General features: G+C 38.2%; 4 protein-coding genes across 4 annotated transcripts; all 4 read right to left on the bottom strand.

Annotated features, from left to right (window-relative positions):
• Window positions 1-8,552: 8,552 nt before the first annotated feature.
• Window positions 8,553-9,350, bottom strand: LOC145600817 (DNA repair protein XRCC3 homolog). Its single transcript, XM_081656679.1, has one exon. It carries the CDS (start codon window positions 9,348-9,350, stop codon window positions 8,553-8,555), a length of 798 nt encoding a protein of 265 aa, XP_081512805.1.
• An 811-nt stretch (window positions 9,351-10,161) lies between these two features.
• On the bottom strand, window positions 10,162-11,590 carry LOC145603101 (protein FAR1-RELATED SEQUENCE 5-like). The gene is made up of 2 exons (XM_081659221.1): window positions 10,319-11,590; window positions 10,162-10,226 (listed from the first exon to the last, which is right to left on the bottom strand). Exon 1 carries the CDS (start codon window positions 11,440-11,442, stop codon window positions 10,573-10,575), a length of 870 nt encoding a protein of 289 aa, XP_081515347.1. The 5' UTR covers window positions 11,443-11,590; the 3' UTR covers window positions 10,162-10,226; window positions 10,319-10,572.
• Window positions 11,591-11,793: 203 nt separating this feature from the next.
• On the bottom strand, window positions 11,794-12,522 carry LOC145600816 (protein FAR1-RELATED SEQUENCE 8-like). The gene is made up of 2 exons (XM_081656678.1): window positions 11,982-12,522; window positions 11,794-11,906 (listed from the first exon to the last, which is right to left on the bottom strand). Exons 1-2 carry the CDS (start codon window positions 12,520-12,522, stop codon window positions 11,794-11,796), a joined length of 654 nt encoding a protein of 217 aa, XP_081512804.1.
• An 88-nt stretch (window positions 12,523-12,610) lies between these two features.
• LOC145603063 (protein FAR1-RELATED SEQUENCE 6-like) lies at window positions 12,611-14,379 on the bottom strand. Its single transcript, XM_081659185.1, has 2 exons — window positions 14,083-14,379; window positions 12,611-13,443 (listed from the first exon to the last, which is right to left on the bottom strand). The coding sequence occupies exons 1-2, from the start codon at window positions 14,122-14,124 to the stop codon at window positions 12,763-12,765; spliced, it is 723 nt and encodes a 240-aa protein (XP_081515311.1). The 5' UTR covers window positions 14,125-14,379; the 3' UTR covers window positions 12,611-12,762.
• Window positions 14,380-15,449: the final 1,070 nt, after the last annotated feature.

The raw sequence follows: 15,449 nt of genomic DNA, 5'->3' as shown, positions 1-15,449 counted from the left end.
AAAGAGAAGTTCAAAAAAAAATTTAAGAAAATAAAAAAAAAAGAAAGTGAACTTCTAGAAAAGAAAAGAAAGAAAAAAAAAGTTGAGTTTCATTGTAAATATTTGAGTTTGAGTTCAAAGTTTGTTATTCACTCTTGTTCCATATTATCATATTTTTATGAGTGAATTTTGTAAGTTTTGGGATTGATTTTTATGATTGGAGTATATTTGGTGGATTTGTGTTGGAGTTAGTTTTGTTGGAGATGATTATGATCATTATTTTTGGTCATGGGTTTATTAGGATATGGCTCCCTTAATGCATAGCTTTTCTCTCACATTTCCCCAAATTTATCTTACCCTTTACCCTAGCCTTACATTACAAGCTTTAAAGACCTTCCGACCTTGTGCATAGAGTTGTGTAGATATGAAAAGTGTTGTTTATCAATGCAAGTTATGACTTGACATATTCCGAGTCGACTATTAGGTTGAGTGTATGTCTTTTTAAACACACGAGTGTTGTGAGTTTGGGAGGGCATTGTTCACATAAACGGGTTGGTTGGAGAGCGATCGAGTACATCTTTTACTCGCCACATAAATGAGGGTTGAGTGTGTGAGCACTAGTCTTGAATTCTATATGCTCTTGTGGTTTGCTCTACTTGACAATTGTTGGGGATGAAGGGTGATTAGATGGATAGGATTGGTTGATTCTGAAGCATGTTCACTTGATTTGCCTTGAATCGTTTGTGCTTGATTTTTATATTGGGGTGAGGCATGTTTTATTTGTTCATTGAGGAGCTCTTTGCTTAGGGACAAGCAAAGGTTTGGCTTGGGGGAGTTTGATGTGTTCATTTTATATATATTTTTATCCCCGTCCCTTGGTCGTAATTAGTAGTGTTTTTGGCTCCTACGAGCCACTTTTATTACTAATTTGTGTTTTCCAGTGCTTTGGTAGTTTTGCTTGAGTTTTGTAGGAATTTGTGTACTTGGAGCATTTTCCCGGGTTTTTCGAGGAGCATCTTCAAGTATTGGAAGACCGCGACCGCGTTCGATAGCCCAAGGCCGATTGGAGGGATCAAATCGGTGATTAAGGGCTCGGTTATGAAGATTTGAGGACTCGGGCCAAGTTCGGAGGCCCAAGAGTTGGAGGTTTCAAGGCCCAAAAGCCTCGCCCAAGGCTACCTTCTCCGCCCGGAGGCGCGCCCGGCCGGGCGGGCCAGATCAGCACGCGCCCGGTGCACGCGCCCGACCGGGCGCGAGAAATCATCAGTGGCAAAAAAAGGCGGGCCCGGTCGGGCGAGCCACTGCCCGGCCGGGCGCGAGAAAGCATTTGAGAGGAAAAAAGGCGGGCCCGGTCGGGCGAGCCCTTCGCCCGACCGGGCGCGTGTAGAATTAGGGAGTTTTGATTTCCGATTTGTTTTGTTTAGCGGTGATTGTCTTGCTTAGTATTAATGTGTTTTTATTAGGCAAGATTAGGAGTCTTCTTCATTATTCTTACTCTAGTTTTTATTCTCTTCCTTCTCTCTACTCAACTTTCTCTCTCTAGACTTTATTTTCTTTCTTGTTCCTCAACTCTATTGTAATTCCGCCGTCTTGGTACGATTTCTCTCTTAATTAATCTCAGTATTTTATTCATTCTATTTTTCTTTCATGTCTTGTTTAAATATTATGTTTTGCTTAGTTTTAATTATGTCTGAGTAGTTTTCCTTCTAGGGTTTTTGGGGATCTGATAAATAATATGAAAGGGTAATTTTATGATTGTTGATTATTAATGCTTAATTGATTTCCTATTGATTGTTTTAATGCTATGCAATTAGATTTGGCCAGATTTAATTGTATGAGTTTAGCAATATTGATTCGAGATTCGAGAGATGAGAATTGATGTTTAGGTTTAGTTTCAATAGGCAGATTAATTTATAAATGGTTAGGTCGAGATTCGAGAGATGAGATTTAATACCGGTAAATTAATTCTGTGATTGTAATACGTAGCGAAAGCCCTTTATGATCTGATTAATTAATGCATTGATGATTGATTATTGTGTTTTTACCCTGGAATATTGTTTATTAGTGAACCTATGCCCTAGGCTTTATTATTATTGATTTCTTCCTTAATTATTCTCCTTACTCATAATCTTCGTAGTATAGTTTATAATCACAACAAATATTGGTTACTTTAATAATTTAGATTATAATAATTAATTAGGAGTAGAAAGACTTGTTTCCCTGTGGATTCGACCCTACTTCCCTATCTGCATAAGCTAGTGGACTTAGGTAATTATTTTTGATTAGGTGATACGACTTTAGCCTGTCAACTACCAACATTTGATCCAAAACCCCAATACCAATTTGATAATTTGGCTATGTATGCTGTACCAACGAAGACATCTCCGATCTTTGTTTGTTCTTTCACTGATTCTATCCATGTCATGGAATTGGCCACTGTCGCGGTGGTGTTGCATGTCCAAGTGTATTTTTCATATTCCAAAAAGCGGCAACTGCGTTTCCATGTCCACAAAATTAAGGCTGCTCCAACTTCACCGTACTCCAGCTCAACTCCGATCATTCCAAAAGGGGAAAAAATTGTTTGCTGGAATGCTAGAGGAATGAACCGTCCATGTTTTGTACGTCATTTCTATGAACTTTATCAACGTCACCAACCAACCATAATGGTAGTGACAGAAAGCCGTAACAGGTATGAAGATCTGCTACTTATTAAACTAGCACTCCCTTTGACTTATGAGTTGGACTTGTATGGTCCTATAGCTTCACCGGGTGGTGTAGTGGTGCTTTGGTGCAAAGGTGAAGTTCAACCTATGGCCCATCCACTCAAACACCCGGATGTACCACAGATAGTTCAGCAAGTTGTTAACCTTTTGTTCCACGTAAGATTAAAAATTATTTATTGGTGCATTCTTCATACCATCCAATTTGTGGTTAGTAGTTGTCTCACTACGAATTTTATCAACTTTTGCAGGGAGCTCGTGGTGCATCACCCACTAGCAGGAGGTCACTGAAACAACTATTCGGACAGTCAGTCAATGGGAATAAGAGTTCCAAAAAAATCTAAGCTTATTTTAGATGGTACCTCATTGCCATGTTTGCTAATACCAATTAGAAAGTACTTGGTACCAATATGATTTGTGATGGTGCTTTATTTTGAATATAAATTATTGTAAACATGAGTATGGTACCATTATGGAACCATCTGATGCATTATGGTACTTATATTAGTGAATTATATTTTACGCTCGTGTTTATGTTCTTAGAATATTCCAAAGACACTTGATATTGAAATTTAACATAACTGGGATGCACATACATAATCAAAATTAGTACAGGTTATTATCATACACGACCTAGTACGTAAACTAATATTACAATGAGACAAAATGCAATCATCTTTTTAACGACCCGGACACCCCCGTTGACTTCAGCCACAGCAGCAGCCATCTTTTCCATGCCCAACCATACTAGCTTCCCCGGAACCATGTTCTCTGGTCGAATCATGGCCTCCTCTTCAACCCATTTGAAAAAAGAGCAGTGACGGCACTTGTAGTATAAACGACCAGGGTTAGTCGAGGTGTCTGAAACACGAATCTCAACTACAATGGCCTCGCAATTAGGACAAGTTATCATCTCCACCCACGACACGGGTCTCTGATTTGGGTGACAAGTTTGAGCCCTAAACCCAGTACTTGCGGACGAATTCCTTGACATGTTCTGGTATGGATGTTTATATTTTGAAAATCAAAAGGAAAATGAAAGAATTTGTGGAAAAGGAAGAAGATTAGTGATGGTGATTTATTTGGGAACTAAAATTAATTTCAGTGTACCTCAATTATACTAAGTTCATAGCACCACTGTAAATGACATAATAAATTTTATACGTGTATTGGGAAGCGGAAGCAAAGGGTGGGAAAATTCCCTCTAAAAAATTCGAACCATGGAATGTGCAGGAAATGTGAATTGCGAAATACAAACTACGAAGTAGTTGGTATAATCAGCCACTCCAATTTTGTAGTTCTAATACCAGTGTGGATTTTGGTCACCAATGTTCAAGAGAGTTTTTGGTCACCATGGTAAAAACAAACCCATCAACCAACAACTGTCCATGAATGAACTTGGGGGGGCAATTGCTCACTTATCACCCACGGGCTATGGTATACTTCTCACCTCCGTCATCGATCACAGGAAGGGCAGAGGTGGATTACAACGACATGTTTTACTACAACGACAACATCGACTACCGGCAAGGCAGACCAATTGCATCTGAGTATGTCAAGAAAGTCATACGGTCTCAAGAGTATGATAGAGATGGGTTTGAGCCGAAGTGGATGTCAAAGCCTGGCAGCGGGAGTCCAGCGGTTGCGCACCTTCCATATAGGTAAGATCATCCTAACATGCATCCTGCTTTCTGGGATTTTTTGGACTGGATGTCTTGTAAATTGAAAGAATCAAACTCCCCCAAGATGTTTTCCGATGAGCTAATTCCTGTTATAGATCCAAAACCCAGTATTAACGTTGAAAATCCCATCATCTATAGCTTCCCAGATTTCCTTGCCCCTTTGTTTGTGGCCGAGTACGCGGACTCGATTCATGTGATGCGTGTGGACTCACTTATACACTACCTATGCTTTAAGGTGACCTTCAGGTGGTTTTGGTTTCGCAAAGGAAAATATCATGAGGTTGACATCCATTCCGAGCGCAGAGACTATGATGCGAATGATAACAAATACATTCTAAAGGGGACGGTAGCACTTCATTGGAATGCCCTTGGTTTAGACCGTCCTTCATTCATACCCCATTTCAAGGCCCTATACAATAACTTCAAGCCATGGGTTTGGATTATCACTGAATCTCGAGTTAGTAGAACTGCGTTGTTAAATGTAGTTGGTCAGCTTCCGGGTGGTTATAGGGTTTCGGTTTTTGCGCCAAGGGGATGCACTGGAGGCGCTGTTGTAATGTGGGATCCAAGACTAATCCCACGTTTTGCTGATGCCGAGCTACTTAACAATTTCGATCTTTTCAGCGTTCATTTCCAGCTAAGATAATACCATGTTTCTTGTTGATGGTCAGCTAAGACAATACCATGTAGATTCTTGTTGGTTTCCCAATGTATTATTGTTTTTCAATTACATTTTAAAGTAACCCTTTTGTAATGGTAAGATCATTTTAGATGGTATGTGATCACTTTTGTAATGGTAAGATCATCTTAGATGTGATCAGTGTGGTAATAGCATGTAGATGGTATCACGTAATGAATTTGTTTGTATGATGGTGTTACTTTTCATGTTATCATTTTGCATCATGTATACGATGGTATAACGTATGACGTTGTTCGCACACCATTATTCAACGTTATGGAGGACATTGTTCACACCACACAACTTAATGCTGCCCCTCCTTTTTAGGAGTTGTAGAGCTATTGAATAAATTTTGCAACTATTTTTGGACCTACTTTCAACAAATTTTCAACTTAGTTGAATAAAGCCACTATAAAAGGGCCATTGGTTTTAGTTAAATCATACCATATTATCATCATCCTCCAAGCTGAAAATGGAGTACGAAAATCTCTCATGCACGACGATAATATTCAAAAATGGCATGAAAGACAAGCTGGTAAGATTTAACATGATCATTCATTCAATCATTTCGTCGTTACTATGTGGTTATATTATTGTGCATGTAACGATAAATCTTTATTTGTTCAGCCTTTACCGGCCGCATGGAGACCATGGCTACGTCGCCCCACAGACGTGGATAGGGTAATGCGTGGTAATAAGGGTCGGGTATGGGATGTAACTCTTTCTGGGACTGAAGTTACTTCGCAAAATCCAGTGTTTCTCCACCTTGGGTGGGACACATTTGTCGCTGATAACGCCATTGTTGCAGGTGAGACACTAAAGGTTTATTATGCCACCGGCGCTTTATTTTACGTACGCATATTTTCACCAGCCAATGAGGAAAGACTACCAAACGCTGTTGAACAGTAGAGGGGAAAACACTGATCATATGTTGTGTTATCAAAAACCTATCTTTATTCTCAATTAATGTTTGGCAAATAAGGTACCATCTAGGCAATTGTTAGTAATATATTCATACTAACCTGGTGTTCGTTGGTATTTTCCATTTTTATTCCTTTTTTTATAATGTATAATTGGTTATGTGTAATTGTTATAATTAAATAAGGTGAGGAGGGTGAAAGAATCCCTAGTGACTAAATTTAGTGTATGTGTTGTAATAAAAGTGGAGTACACACTTCATTAAATGAGAAGTCACCTTAACAAGATTCTAATTTACTTTACTTTTCTTCCTGTGTATTTCCTTCAATGCAATAACTCTTGATGGGAATAAAAGCATCAGAAAGCTCATCTCTTTCAGTCACTTCCATTAAATGAAGTAAATGAAACTGATCGTTCATAAATGATAAATGCATTACTTCTTTATGCATTGATATATGTGTTCGGGTGTTCAAGAAATTACCACCACCTATGTTGGTGTTGGAGAAACACCATTCTCACATACAACGGTATAATTAAGACCGCAAATGGTATCACATAAATAAATGTAAAGATGTTAAATAAGCTAAAACTACCGTTGTTCTCAGCCAACCCTCAAATAGAGTTGACATAAAAATAGAAATAAACAACATGATACCATCAAATTATAGATGTTAAATAACCGATATACTTTAGCACACTAAGCACATAGTTGCAAAAAAATACAACAAGTAACACACATCACATAGTTAAATAACTAACATACCTAGACAAATATACTTAGACACCCATACTGAACTTAGACATGGCTAAATGAATTACCCATACTGAACTTAGAACTAATAATACTATTACCCCTTGTTGTTTAAAACATCCACATAATAAGACAACCATACTGAACTAGACCTAGTTATATTAGTTATATTAATTACCCATGGTACCAACAATAAATAGAATGGTATGGAAACATGCCATTCTGTTGGTACTCTTAATCTACCTAGTTATATTTAATGATACCAACTTAATTTATGCTGGTACACTTAATCTACCTAGAAGACACATGTAAACATAAATCTGGAGGGCCTCAGATCTCTTCACTACCATCCGTGTCGGACGATTCTGAGGTGGTATACTCCGTTCCGGAACTTAAATCCATATCCCAAAAGAGCCGGTCGGTGAGCTTCTTCCCAGCCAAATCCATTTGGTTCTTGTAGTCTTCAGGATGGAGATCAGTGATGTATGGATTAGTAAGTAGGACATCCATGTGTTCCATAACATCCAACCCATTGGCCTCCATCATCATGTTCTTGAACATAAGGAAGTTTTCATCGTCTTCTTGGAGCTCAAACCTCAAATTTTCATGGGAAAAGTTCACCCACTCACATGTGATGTTGATCTTATCGGCAACATGAACACCAACACCACTTTCGCCAGAAAACTTGCGTCCTAATATAATAATACCCCATTTTCCCGACTCCGGCGCATTCTTCTCAACAATATCATGAACATCTTCCAACCATGCTTCAATTGGCTTAAACAAGGTAAATAATTTCCCTAGCCAAATATATGCACGTTTATTTAGCATGCATTTTGGCAATATTTTTTTTAACTTCACAACATCAAAAATAAAAGCCATTTTGTAAACATCTAGTAGGTAAAACAACAAGCAATATGCATCCTTTCTAAACTCTCTCCCAGGCCCTAGTTCTAGTAGAGTCAAGTAAGGATAATCGGGATGAAACCTTAGACCGCGTATAGCACCCGAACCTTTACCACTGTAAACAGCTAGTTGAAATGGCCGAATTAGATTCTTTGACTGGTTCTCGAGAACTATGGCACCTATGGAATCTTTGACATCCCTCTCTCCCGGTTCTTCCAGTTCCTTGCATATGTCGAAATCTTCAACCTTAGCTTTTCCCTTTTCGGCATACGTGTACCTGCGGGTCATGCTCCTTGTGACTCTTTTATGGGTTGACGAAGACTCACCGTGTTCTTTTTTTCCCATGATCAAATTTGATAAAATATAAAATGTAACAATTTAGCAAACAATGTTTCAATTCAACATTTGGAGAGTAGACTGTTATATTTTGTTTAGGTTGCAAGTACAATATGGGTATAATGTATTAATTCTGATGCACTTTCTTTAATTCAAGTTGTTGGTATGCTTTTAATGTCATGTACGGATTTATGTGCTAGTGTACTGCACATTTAAGAATACCATCCTAAGCTAGATTGGTATTTGTAATAAATTCAAATAGTATACCATCTAGCATAAACATGGTACTGAGTATTATCACACTAACTCGTAAAAGACATGAATCACAAACTTTTAGTATACCTCGCATAGGTAACACATTCAAATAATTGAAATCACTTTTATTACAGCAAAGACACTAATGTGTGTGGTACCAATTATGGTCTGGATGGTATGTAATTACCCACCATGTATAAGAAAGTACTATTGACCTCCAAATGATACCATCCTTATTGAAAAAGGTGCCATCCACAGTCAGGATGGTATAGTATGGGACACTATTGGTACCTTCAACCTCTACGATAGTATAACATGCAATGTCTCTAATCTGACAAACCCGTAGTTGTTACACTAAAGGGACAACGTCTCCCTTGAAGGTGTGGGGAGCTGCTCTTTACTACCATCCACTCCCTGTACCATGACTGAGTGTCTGTGTTGAATTTCTTTGAAATGAACATCTTATTTGAAATAAAACCCTCCCCCCAGGCAGTCCCCAAGGATTCTTTGACCTCCCGGCCCGACGTAAAGGTTTTCAAGGACGAGCTCCCCGAACTAAACGCTGCGTCGAACACATCTGTGACCTCGTTCACGACAATGAGTGCAATGCTGTAACTTTCAGCAATTTGTTTCATTTTTCTAGCTACGGCCACTAACGTTCGGTGCCGTTCGTAATATCCCTTAGATGTGTTGTCATGGTCGTCGCGGAATAAATGTGCTATAGAATCAAGCACGACTACCCTGGTGTGCCTACATCCTTCATGTGACTGCAACACCATTTGCTCCACTTGGTTCAACACTAATAGAATTTGTTGAGGATTGTCAACCTTCTTCACTTGAACCAAACTAAGTGGATTTTCATCAATGGAGTGGTGTTGTAACAGATGTGTACTTATCTGACTAAGCCTCTTAACCGGAAACACCGGGCACGCTTGTATGTAAATAGAGGATCCATATAAGCCACCATCTTCCGGCAACAACGTACAATTCAATACCAACTGCAAGCATATTTGTGTTTTACCCACGCCACTTTCACCGTAAATTTCAGTTACCTCACCGGTGCGTACACCACCTTCTAAGACCAAGTCTAATCTTTGACATTTGGTCTTACATTTTTTATTCATTTTCATAACTGTGGGTATAATTTTTTCACTACTTTTATATATAGAGGGGGACTAGGATATATATGTGGATAATGCCTTTGGATTACATTATCCACAAGTACATGCAAGTACATGCAACACGTAAACACCCACACAACCGTGATTTAAGCCTGTCCTATGATGGTATAATTGACATCCTCATTGGTTTTGATGGTTGTGGTTTGGCATACCTTTCCAAGGGCTGGATGGTATGTAATGCATTCCATCACATGTTTGTTAAATACCATTAGGGCCTACTTTTGTACCACAACCAAGACATTTTAAAATAGTAATTAAATATTACAACAGTACACAAAAAAAAACACAATAATTCATAACAACGACTCATAACAGCAGAACAACCAAGTTCGATAAAGTCAACCATTATTTAAGGAGAAACTAGGATGGGGATGTAGATTTCGAAAATGTGGATTTGGATTTTGCATGAGCGTATGCGAATGTGGATTTTGTATGCTAGTGTTGGGCACATGTGCCGGGTTGATAAAATGGCTGCCATCACCAAATTGGACTTGACCATACGCATTGTTGGCGGTGAAGTAACCAACTGCCTCACTATGCTGGCTCATATGTATCCCACCAGCCAGCACCCTCCTGTTGAACGGTGGGGAAGGACCACTCCCACTTCCGGTGAACACCAACGGGTCACCAGCAGCAAAGAATCCTTGGTTGTTCACCTATATATTCATATAAATACCACAACTATGAATACAATCATCTCCAACACCAACACTTAACAACACACTAAAATATACACTTTACTCAAATTATAGTTACCTGACTATTGGGGAACATATTCCCAATATGGTGCGGAGAAGGTAATACATTTGGGAAACCAACCTGTATTAATGTAATCACTTAGATAGTGAATAATAAAAAAAAACGGAAAAGATTTGGCACAATAATAATACACTTAAAGCAGTTCAACTTACTTGTTGCATGAACTCAGGTGGATAGGGATTCCCATGACCGTATTGTACTTCGTTCTCATGTCCCTTGCCCTGTTTCTTTTTGCCCCATGTCTTCGGTACCTTAGCCATGGCCTTTTCCGCTGGAGATACGTAACGTGTTGTTCGAGGTCTCCCCTTCTTATTATTACCCTGAGGTTCTGGATCTTTCACACATGTAGAAGTATTTGGTGTATCCGTTGAACCTACAACACTGCCCTTATTAACTGAGCTTGGGATTAAGGAAGTTGGAGGTACACCATGTTTCGCAGGCACCATTTCACCACTAGGCCTTTCTTCACCACCCGAACCTTGGACTGACCCCTCAGCCAACACCTGCAACTTTGGACTTTTAGGCTCATAAGCTGAATCAAGTCCATGAGCACTTCCACTACTTCATTAGATGCAGAAGCCCGAAGTACAATAGGTTCAAGTGCTAACATAAGCTTATCATATCTTCGCACATCCTCTGTTTTTGATGCGTTGTGGTACGCAACTTTGACAAGCGTATGTTTCCTACTTATGTCCTTTCTCCACCTATCCACAACATACATGGATGGAACTTCAGTCACTCCACTCATGTCTAACACCTTTATTATATGCCTGCAAATAATTCCATGACATTCAAAATGTCGACAGTCACAGTTTGCCTCTTTCCTTTCTGTATTATACACAACAGTATATTCCTTCAACCGCCCTTTTAGGGGAGTCTCCTTCTTCTTACTCTTGCAATAAATCCACACACGATCTAAAAACACATACTCCTCCTCCTTTTGTGACAATGACTTCTTTGACACAAGGGTGAGATATGCTACACGGTTGCACTGGTTTTGAACTTCCACAAACTTTGCATCCGTGTACACCTTCTGGAATTTACGTTCTAAGGCAAATTCCGATATTAGAGGCCTAACAAATCGTGCACAATTAGCATCCGCTTCCTGCTCATCATTAGCTCGGCTCTCCATCGCCTTAATATAATTAGGAGCAAACTCACACAGCCGGGTATGGTAATTAATATAACCATCAAAAAAACTATTTATGCTCTCAACACGTTGAGTAGTCTGCATTCCTGCCCAAAATACCCCTTTAACATATGCAGGAATCCACATCTCTCGCTCCTCGTATAGACCTACCTCAACACAAGAAAACCAAGCAAATGGTACTAAAGTGAGCTCACCCACCAGCTTTAAATACAACAGATATTTGGTTATGACACAGCAGCTTAAAGAAAAAAAAAATCACCATTCAAATTTGGTTATATGTACAAGATCAAACAAAACAGATCAAACAAAACCAACCCAAGAAGGAATAAGACAAAACGAACACAATAAATGCTTATGTACAACAAATCAAAATAATCAGTCCACAAAAGTGCATAATTATACTTTCCACTTCCAGATTGTTTATTTATCTAAATGTCACCTGTGGTACTATCTTTGAGTAGGATGGTAATACATACATCACTCTTTAGTACCTTTTCTGTCTAAAATGGTACCATCTGTAACCAGAATGGTACCATCTTTAGCTAAATTGGTAGTCAATTGCATTTTTTTCCAGAAAACAACTTCCACTACTGAATCCTCATTCAGTAACTAACAGTGAAGATTTCAGAATCACAAATAAAAAATGAATTTAAGGAGCTACTAACCTTCCAGCCAGTCGTAGCACTCATATTGTTCTAGCTTGAACTTATTCATCACTTCCCACCAGGATTCAACAAACTCATCAGGTGTAATGCTGTTGTAGATCACACCTTGCAAGGCATCTTTCACAGCTTCGTAATCTTTTATAGCACCCAACTTCGTACCAAAATTTTTCATGATGTGCCACATACACCACCTATGACGTGTTTCCGGCATAGGGAACACGGCTCTTATTGCCTTCCTCATCGCTGGATCTTGATCTGTCATGATAGCCGCCGGCCGCTTTCCCCTCATGCAAGACAGCCATGTCTTGAATAGCCACTCAAATGTCTCTGCATTCTCATGTGATACCAAAGCACAGCCTAATAAGATAGTCTGACCATGGTGGTTGACACCCACAAAATTTGAGAAGGGAAGTTCGTATTGGTTAGTAAGGTAAGTGGAGTCGAAGCAGACAACATCTCCAAAATACTGATAGGCCTCCCTTCTTCTAGCATCAACCCACATGATGTCTTTCAATCGGCCCCTGTCATCAAGCCGATGCATGTGGAAAAAATTTTAGTTATCGGCAGTCATTTTATCAAAATACTCAAGCATAGCAGATGCATCACCATTTTTCAACTTCAATCTCCTCTTCCTATTCACTAAATTATGAATATCTTTTTTCGTAAAACCAACATTTCCGACTCCGTGTCTTTGGCCGGCCATGTTGTTGAAAATCTGACTAACCGAGGCACCAGAGGCATGGTCAGTTTCAATCCTTTGCTCCAAATGCTTCGTAATCTTCTACTTTCTGTACATTGCAATGTGCCTTGATAGCTCAGGATTCACAGTGTGATTGTGCTCATTAACGGATTTCTTAATCTGCCACACACCGTTACTGTGGCCTTGCCCATACAACATCACTGGACATTCACATTTTTTACTCTTCCTCTTCTTCGATGGCTCATCATATACCACAACCCTCTTCCCATTCACCCTCTTCTTGTATGTTGTAGTACCATAACACTCGCACTTCCAAACATAAGTGCTATATGCCCCTTTGTTGAAAACATCATTCTTTCTCCCACCTATACACACAACCCCAAATCCCTCTTGCTCTCCATATGTACGATAGTAGTTATTCATGTCATCCCAAGAACTAAACTCCATCCCAACTTCTGGATGAGGTAACGTAGCTGCTGCACCTACACTTCTACCTGATCCCGAATTGTGTAAGTGTCCACAATCATTATTCAACTCACCAACATCCCTGGGAAAGCTACATTCACCAGGGTCATTATTCAAATGACTAGTACTACACTCAGCAGGGTCCTTATTCAAATCAAAAAAATCCCCTCCATCAATATTTAAATCTTCATTTAAATCAAATTGCAAGCTATTATCACTATCTGATGAGCTATCTGAACTGGAGTTTACATATGTACTCCCCTCCATGACACTGTGCTGGTTATCAACGTTACAATCCTACCCAAACAATCCAATTATTAATTTAGTACTGTCTCTTCTCACATTATAATACATTATAATAAAGTACAAAGCAACAATCTTCACAAAATTACAATCTCCAATAGCTCAACACAATCAACACAACTGCTAACAAAACAAAAATCTTACTAGTAATCTATTTCATAATTCATCAAATCAATTACCCCAACACACATACAATCCGACTACACCACAAATATATAAAACAAGTTAATATCATTAACTAACATCCACCTTCTCAAATTCAATTCATGAACTATGTTGGAAACATGTCCTTATTATCATCTCATTTCAATTAAATCGATTACTTACCATCTTCATATTATCTAGATTACAATCCAAAACACACTTACATTTACTACCTGCACCAGCAATACCAGCAATACCAGCAATTAAAACTACTATCCAATAAATTAATTGATTTATTTCAACTGAACAACTACCACCAAATATAATTCACTTAATTAATTGATTTTTCAATATAAACTAATTCAATTACTTCAGTTCAACTAGCAAATATAATTCACTTAATTAATTCATTTTTCAATATAAACTAATTCAATTACTTCAATACAACTAGCAAACTAAACCAATTCATACATTGATCGAAACACTAACCTCAATCATCTCAATCTCTTTATTCGAACGATTACTGATCATTTCGCCGCCGGTAAGCTTCTTGAAGTTACTAATTGATGAAGAATCTGAGTCAAATTGCGTGAATTAATTTATGAGAAAAATAGGGTTTGAGCTCTCGCAATGAACAAATGCAGCTCCAAATATACTCCAACTCCTCCCAGCTTGTTTGTTGAATATTGCTGCAGCCGAGCCTTTAAAAAATAATGGATGGGAATCCATTAATTTTTCCCAAAACATTTGAAGAGGAGGGAAAAATTTTAGGGAATTAGATCCCGCCATTAATTTGGGGGGGAAATTTCAGGGGTGAAATATGTGTGAATTGCAATTTGTACAGTACAAAAGCAATGGAACCCCACCTGCTGTCCTTTTCTTTTCTTCCATTCAGCTATTTTGGCTTTTTCCTCCTTTTTCAATTCCAGCTAATTTTTTTTTTTTTTAAAAATATTGGTAGAGACAATCTTGGTCTCAAGTAGGTTGAGACCAAGAATTACTGGGTATGATTAGAACAAACATATATATAGAAATTTGTGCCAATAACTTTAACCAAATGATTACTCTCTGATAATCTTTGGTGCAGTAAAGCCAAAAGAATATGATTATTTCTTCTCGTTTCTAGAACATATCATACTCAACCCTTTGTAAAATATATTACTTCCATCATTTTCAAGCTAATACAAGTATTTGGTAGTAAGTTTGTTGAAATTATGGCATATGTTATAAATATATGACAAAAATTCAAACATATATAGTGTTAATCCACTATACCAAAATATATGTAGGGCCTGTTCTCATTGACTGAACTCAGCTGAACTGAACTGAACTGAACTCAGCTGAACTGAACTGAACTGAACTGAACTGAACTGAACTCAGCTGAACTGAACTGAACTGAATTGAAATGAATATTTTATAAGAGAAGGAAATTAGGAGCTGAACTGAACTGAATTGAGCTGAACTGAACTGAACTGAATTTCAACATAAGAGAACAGGCCCTTAAAGTGTTTGGTTACGATGAATTACGATGTTAATTAATACAATAGCAATCAAGGGTAAGTTTATGAGTTTTCCTTTGTACGAAATTGTTCTAATAAATTTTGATTTGCTTTTCATAGTTAAACAGATTATTTATTTCATAATTATTTGTATTTGATCCGTATTAATTACTCGTCGAAACTGTCTTACTTTGTACGCCATTTTACCAGACTAAGAGGAGGGGAGAAAGAAGCAGAAGATAATAAAGGTTGATACCGTAAGTTAATGAGGTTGGAAGACTACTACTTGTAGAAATTGTTCATTTTCATAAATCATAAGAGCTAGATTCGTCTGGGTTTAGTTTTAGTGTAATTAAT

The sequence above is a fragment of the Chenopodium album genome, chromosome 21, assembly GCF_948465745.1.
Source record: "Chenopodium album chromosome 21, dcCheAlbu1.1, whole genome shotgun sequence".
NCBI classification, from domain to species: Eukaryota; Viridiplantae; Streptophyta; class Magnoliopsida; order Caryophyllales; family Amaranthaceae; genus Chenopodium; species Chenopodium album.
Note: the sequence above shows the minus strand (reverse complement) of the source record. Positions and strands in the feature narration are given on the sequence as shown.

Coding starts and splice junctions, on each gene's coding strand:
- LOC145600817 (XM_081656679.1), bottom strand. CDS start 9,350: ATGAATAAAAAATGTAAGACCAAATGTCAAAGATTAGACTTGGTCTTA.
- LOC145603101 (XM_081659221.1), bottom strand. CDS start 11,442: ATGTGGATTCCTGCATATGTTAAAGGGGTATTTTGGGCAGGAATGCAG.
- LOC145600816 (XM_081656678.1), bottom strand. CDS start 12,522: ATGCATCGGCTTGATGACAGGGGCCGATTGAAAGACATCATGTGGGTT. Junction 11,907..11,981: donor GTGCTACGACTGGCTGGAAG/GTTAGTAGCTCC, acceptor ATGAGGATTCAG/TAGTGGAAGTTGTTTTCTGG.
- LOC145603063 (XM_081659185.1), bottom strand. CDS start 14,124: ATGATCAGTAATCGTTCGAATAAAGAGATTGAGATGATTGAG. Junction 13,444..14,082: donor AAGAGATTGAGATGATTGAG/GTTAGTGTTTCG, acceptor TTGTTTGGGTAG/GATTGTAACGTTGATAACCA.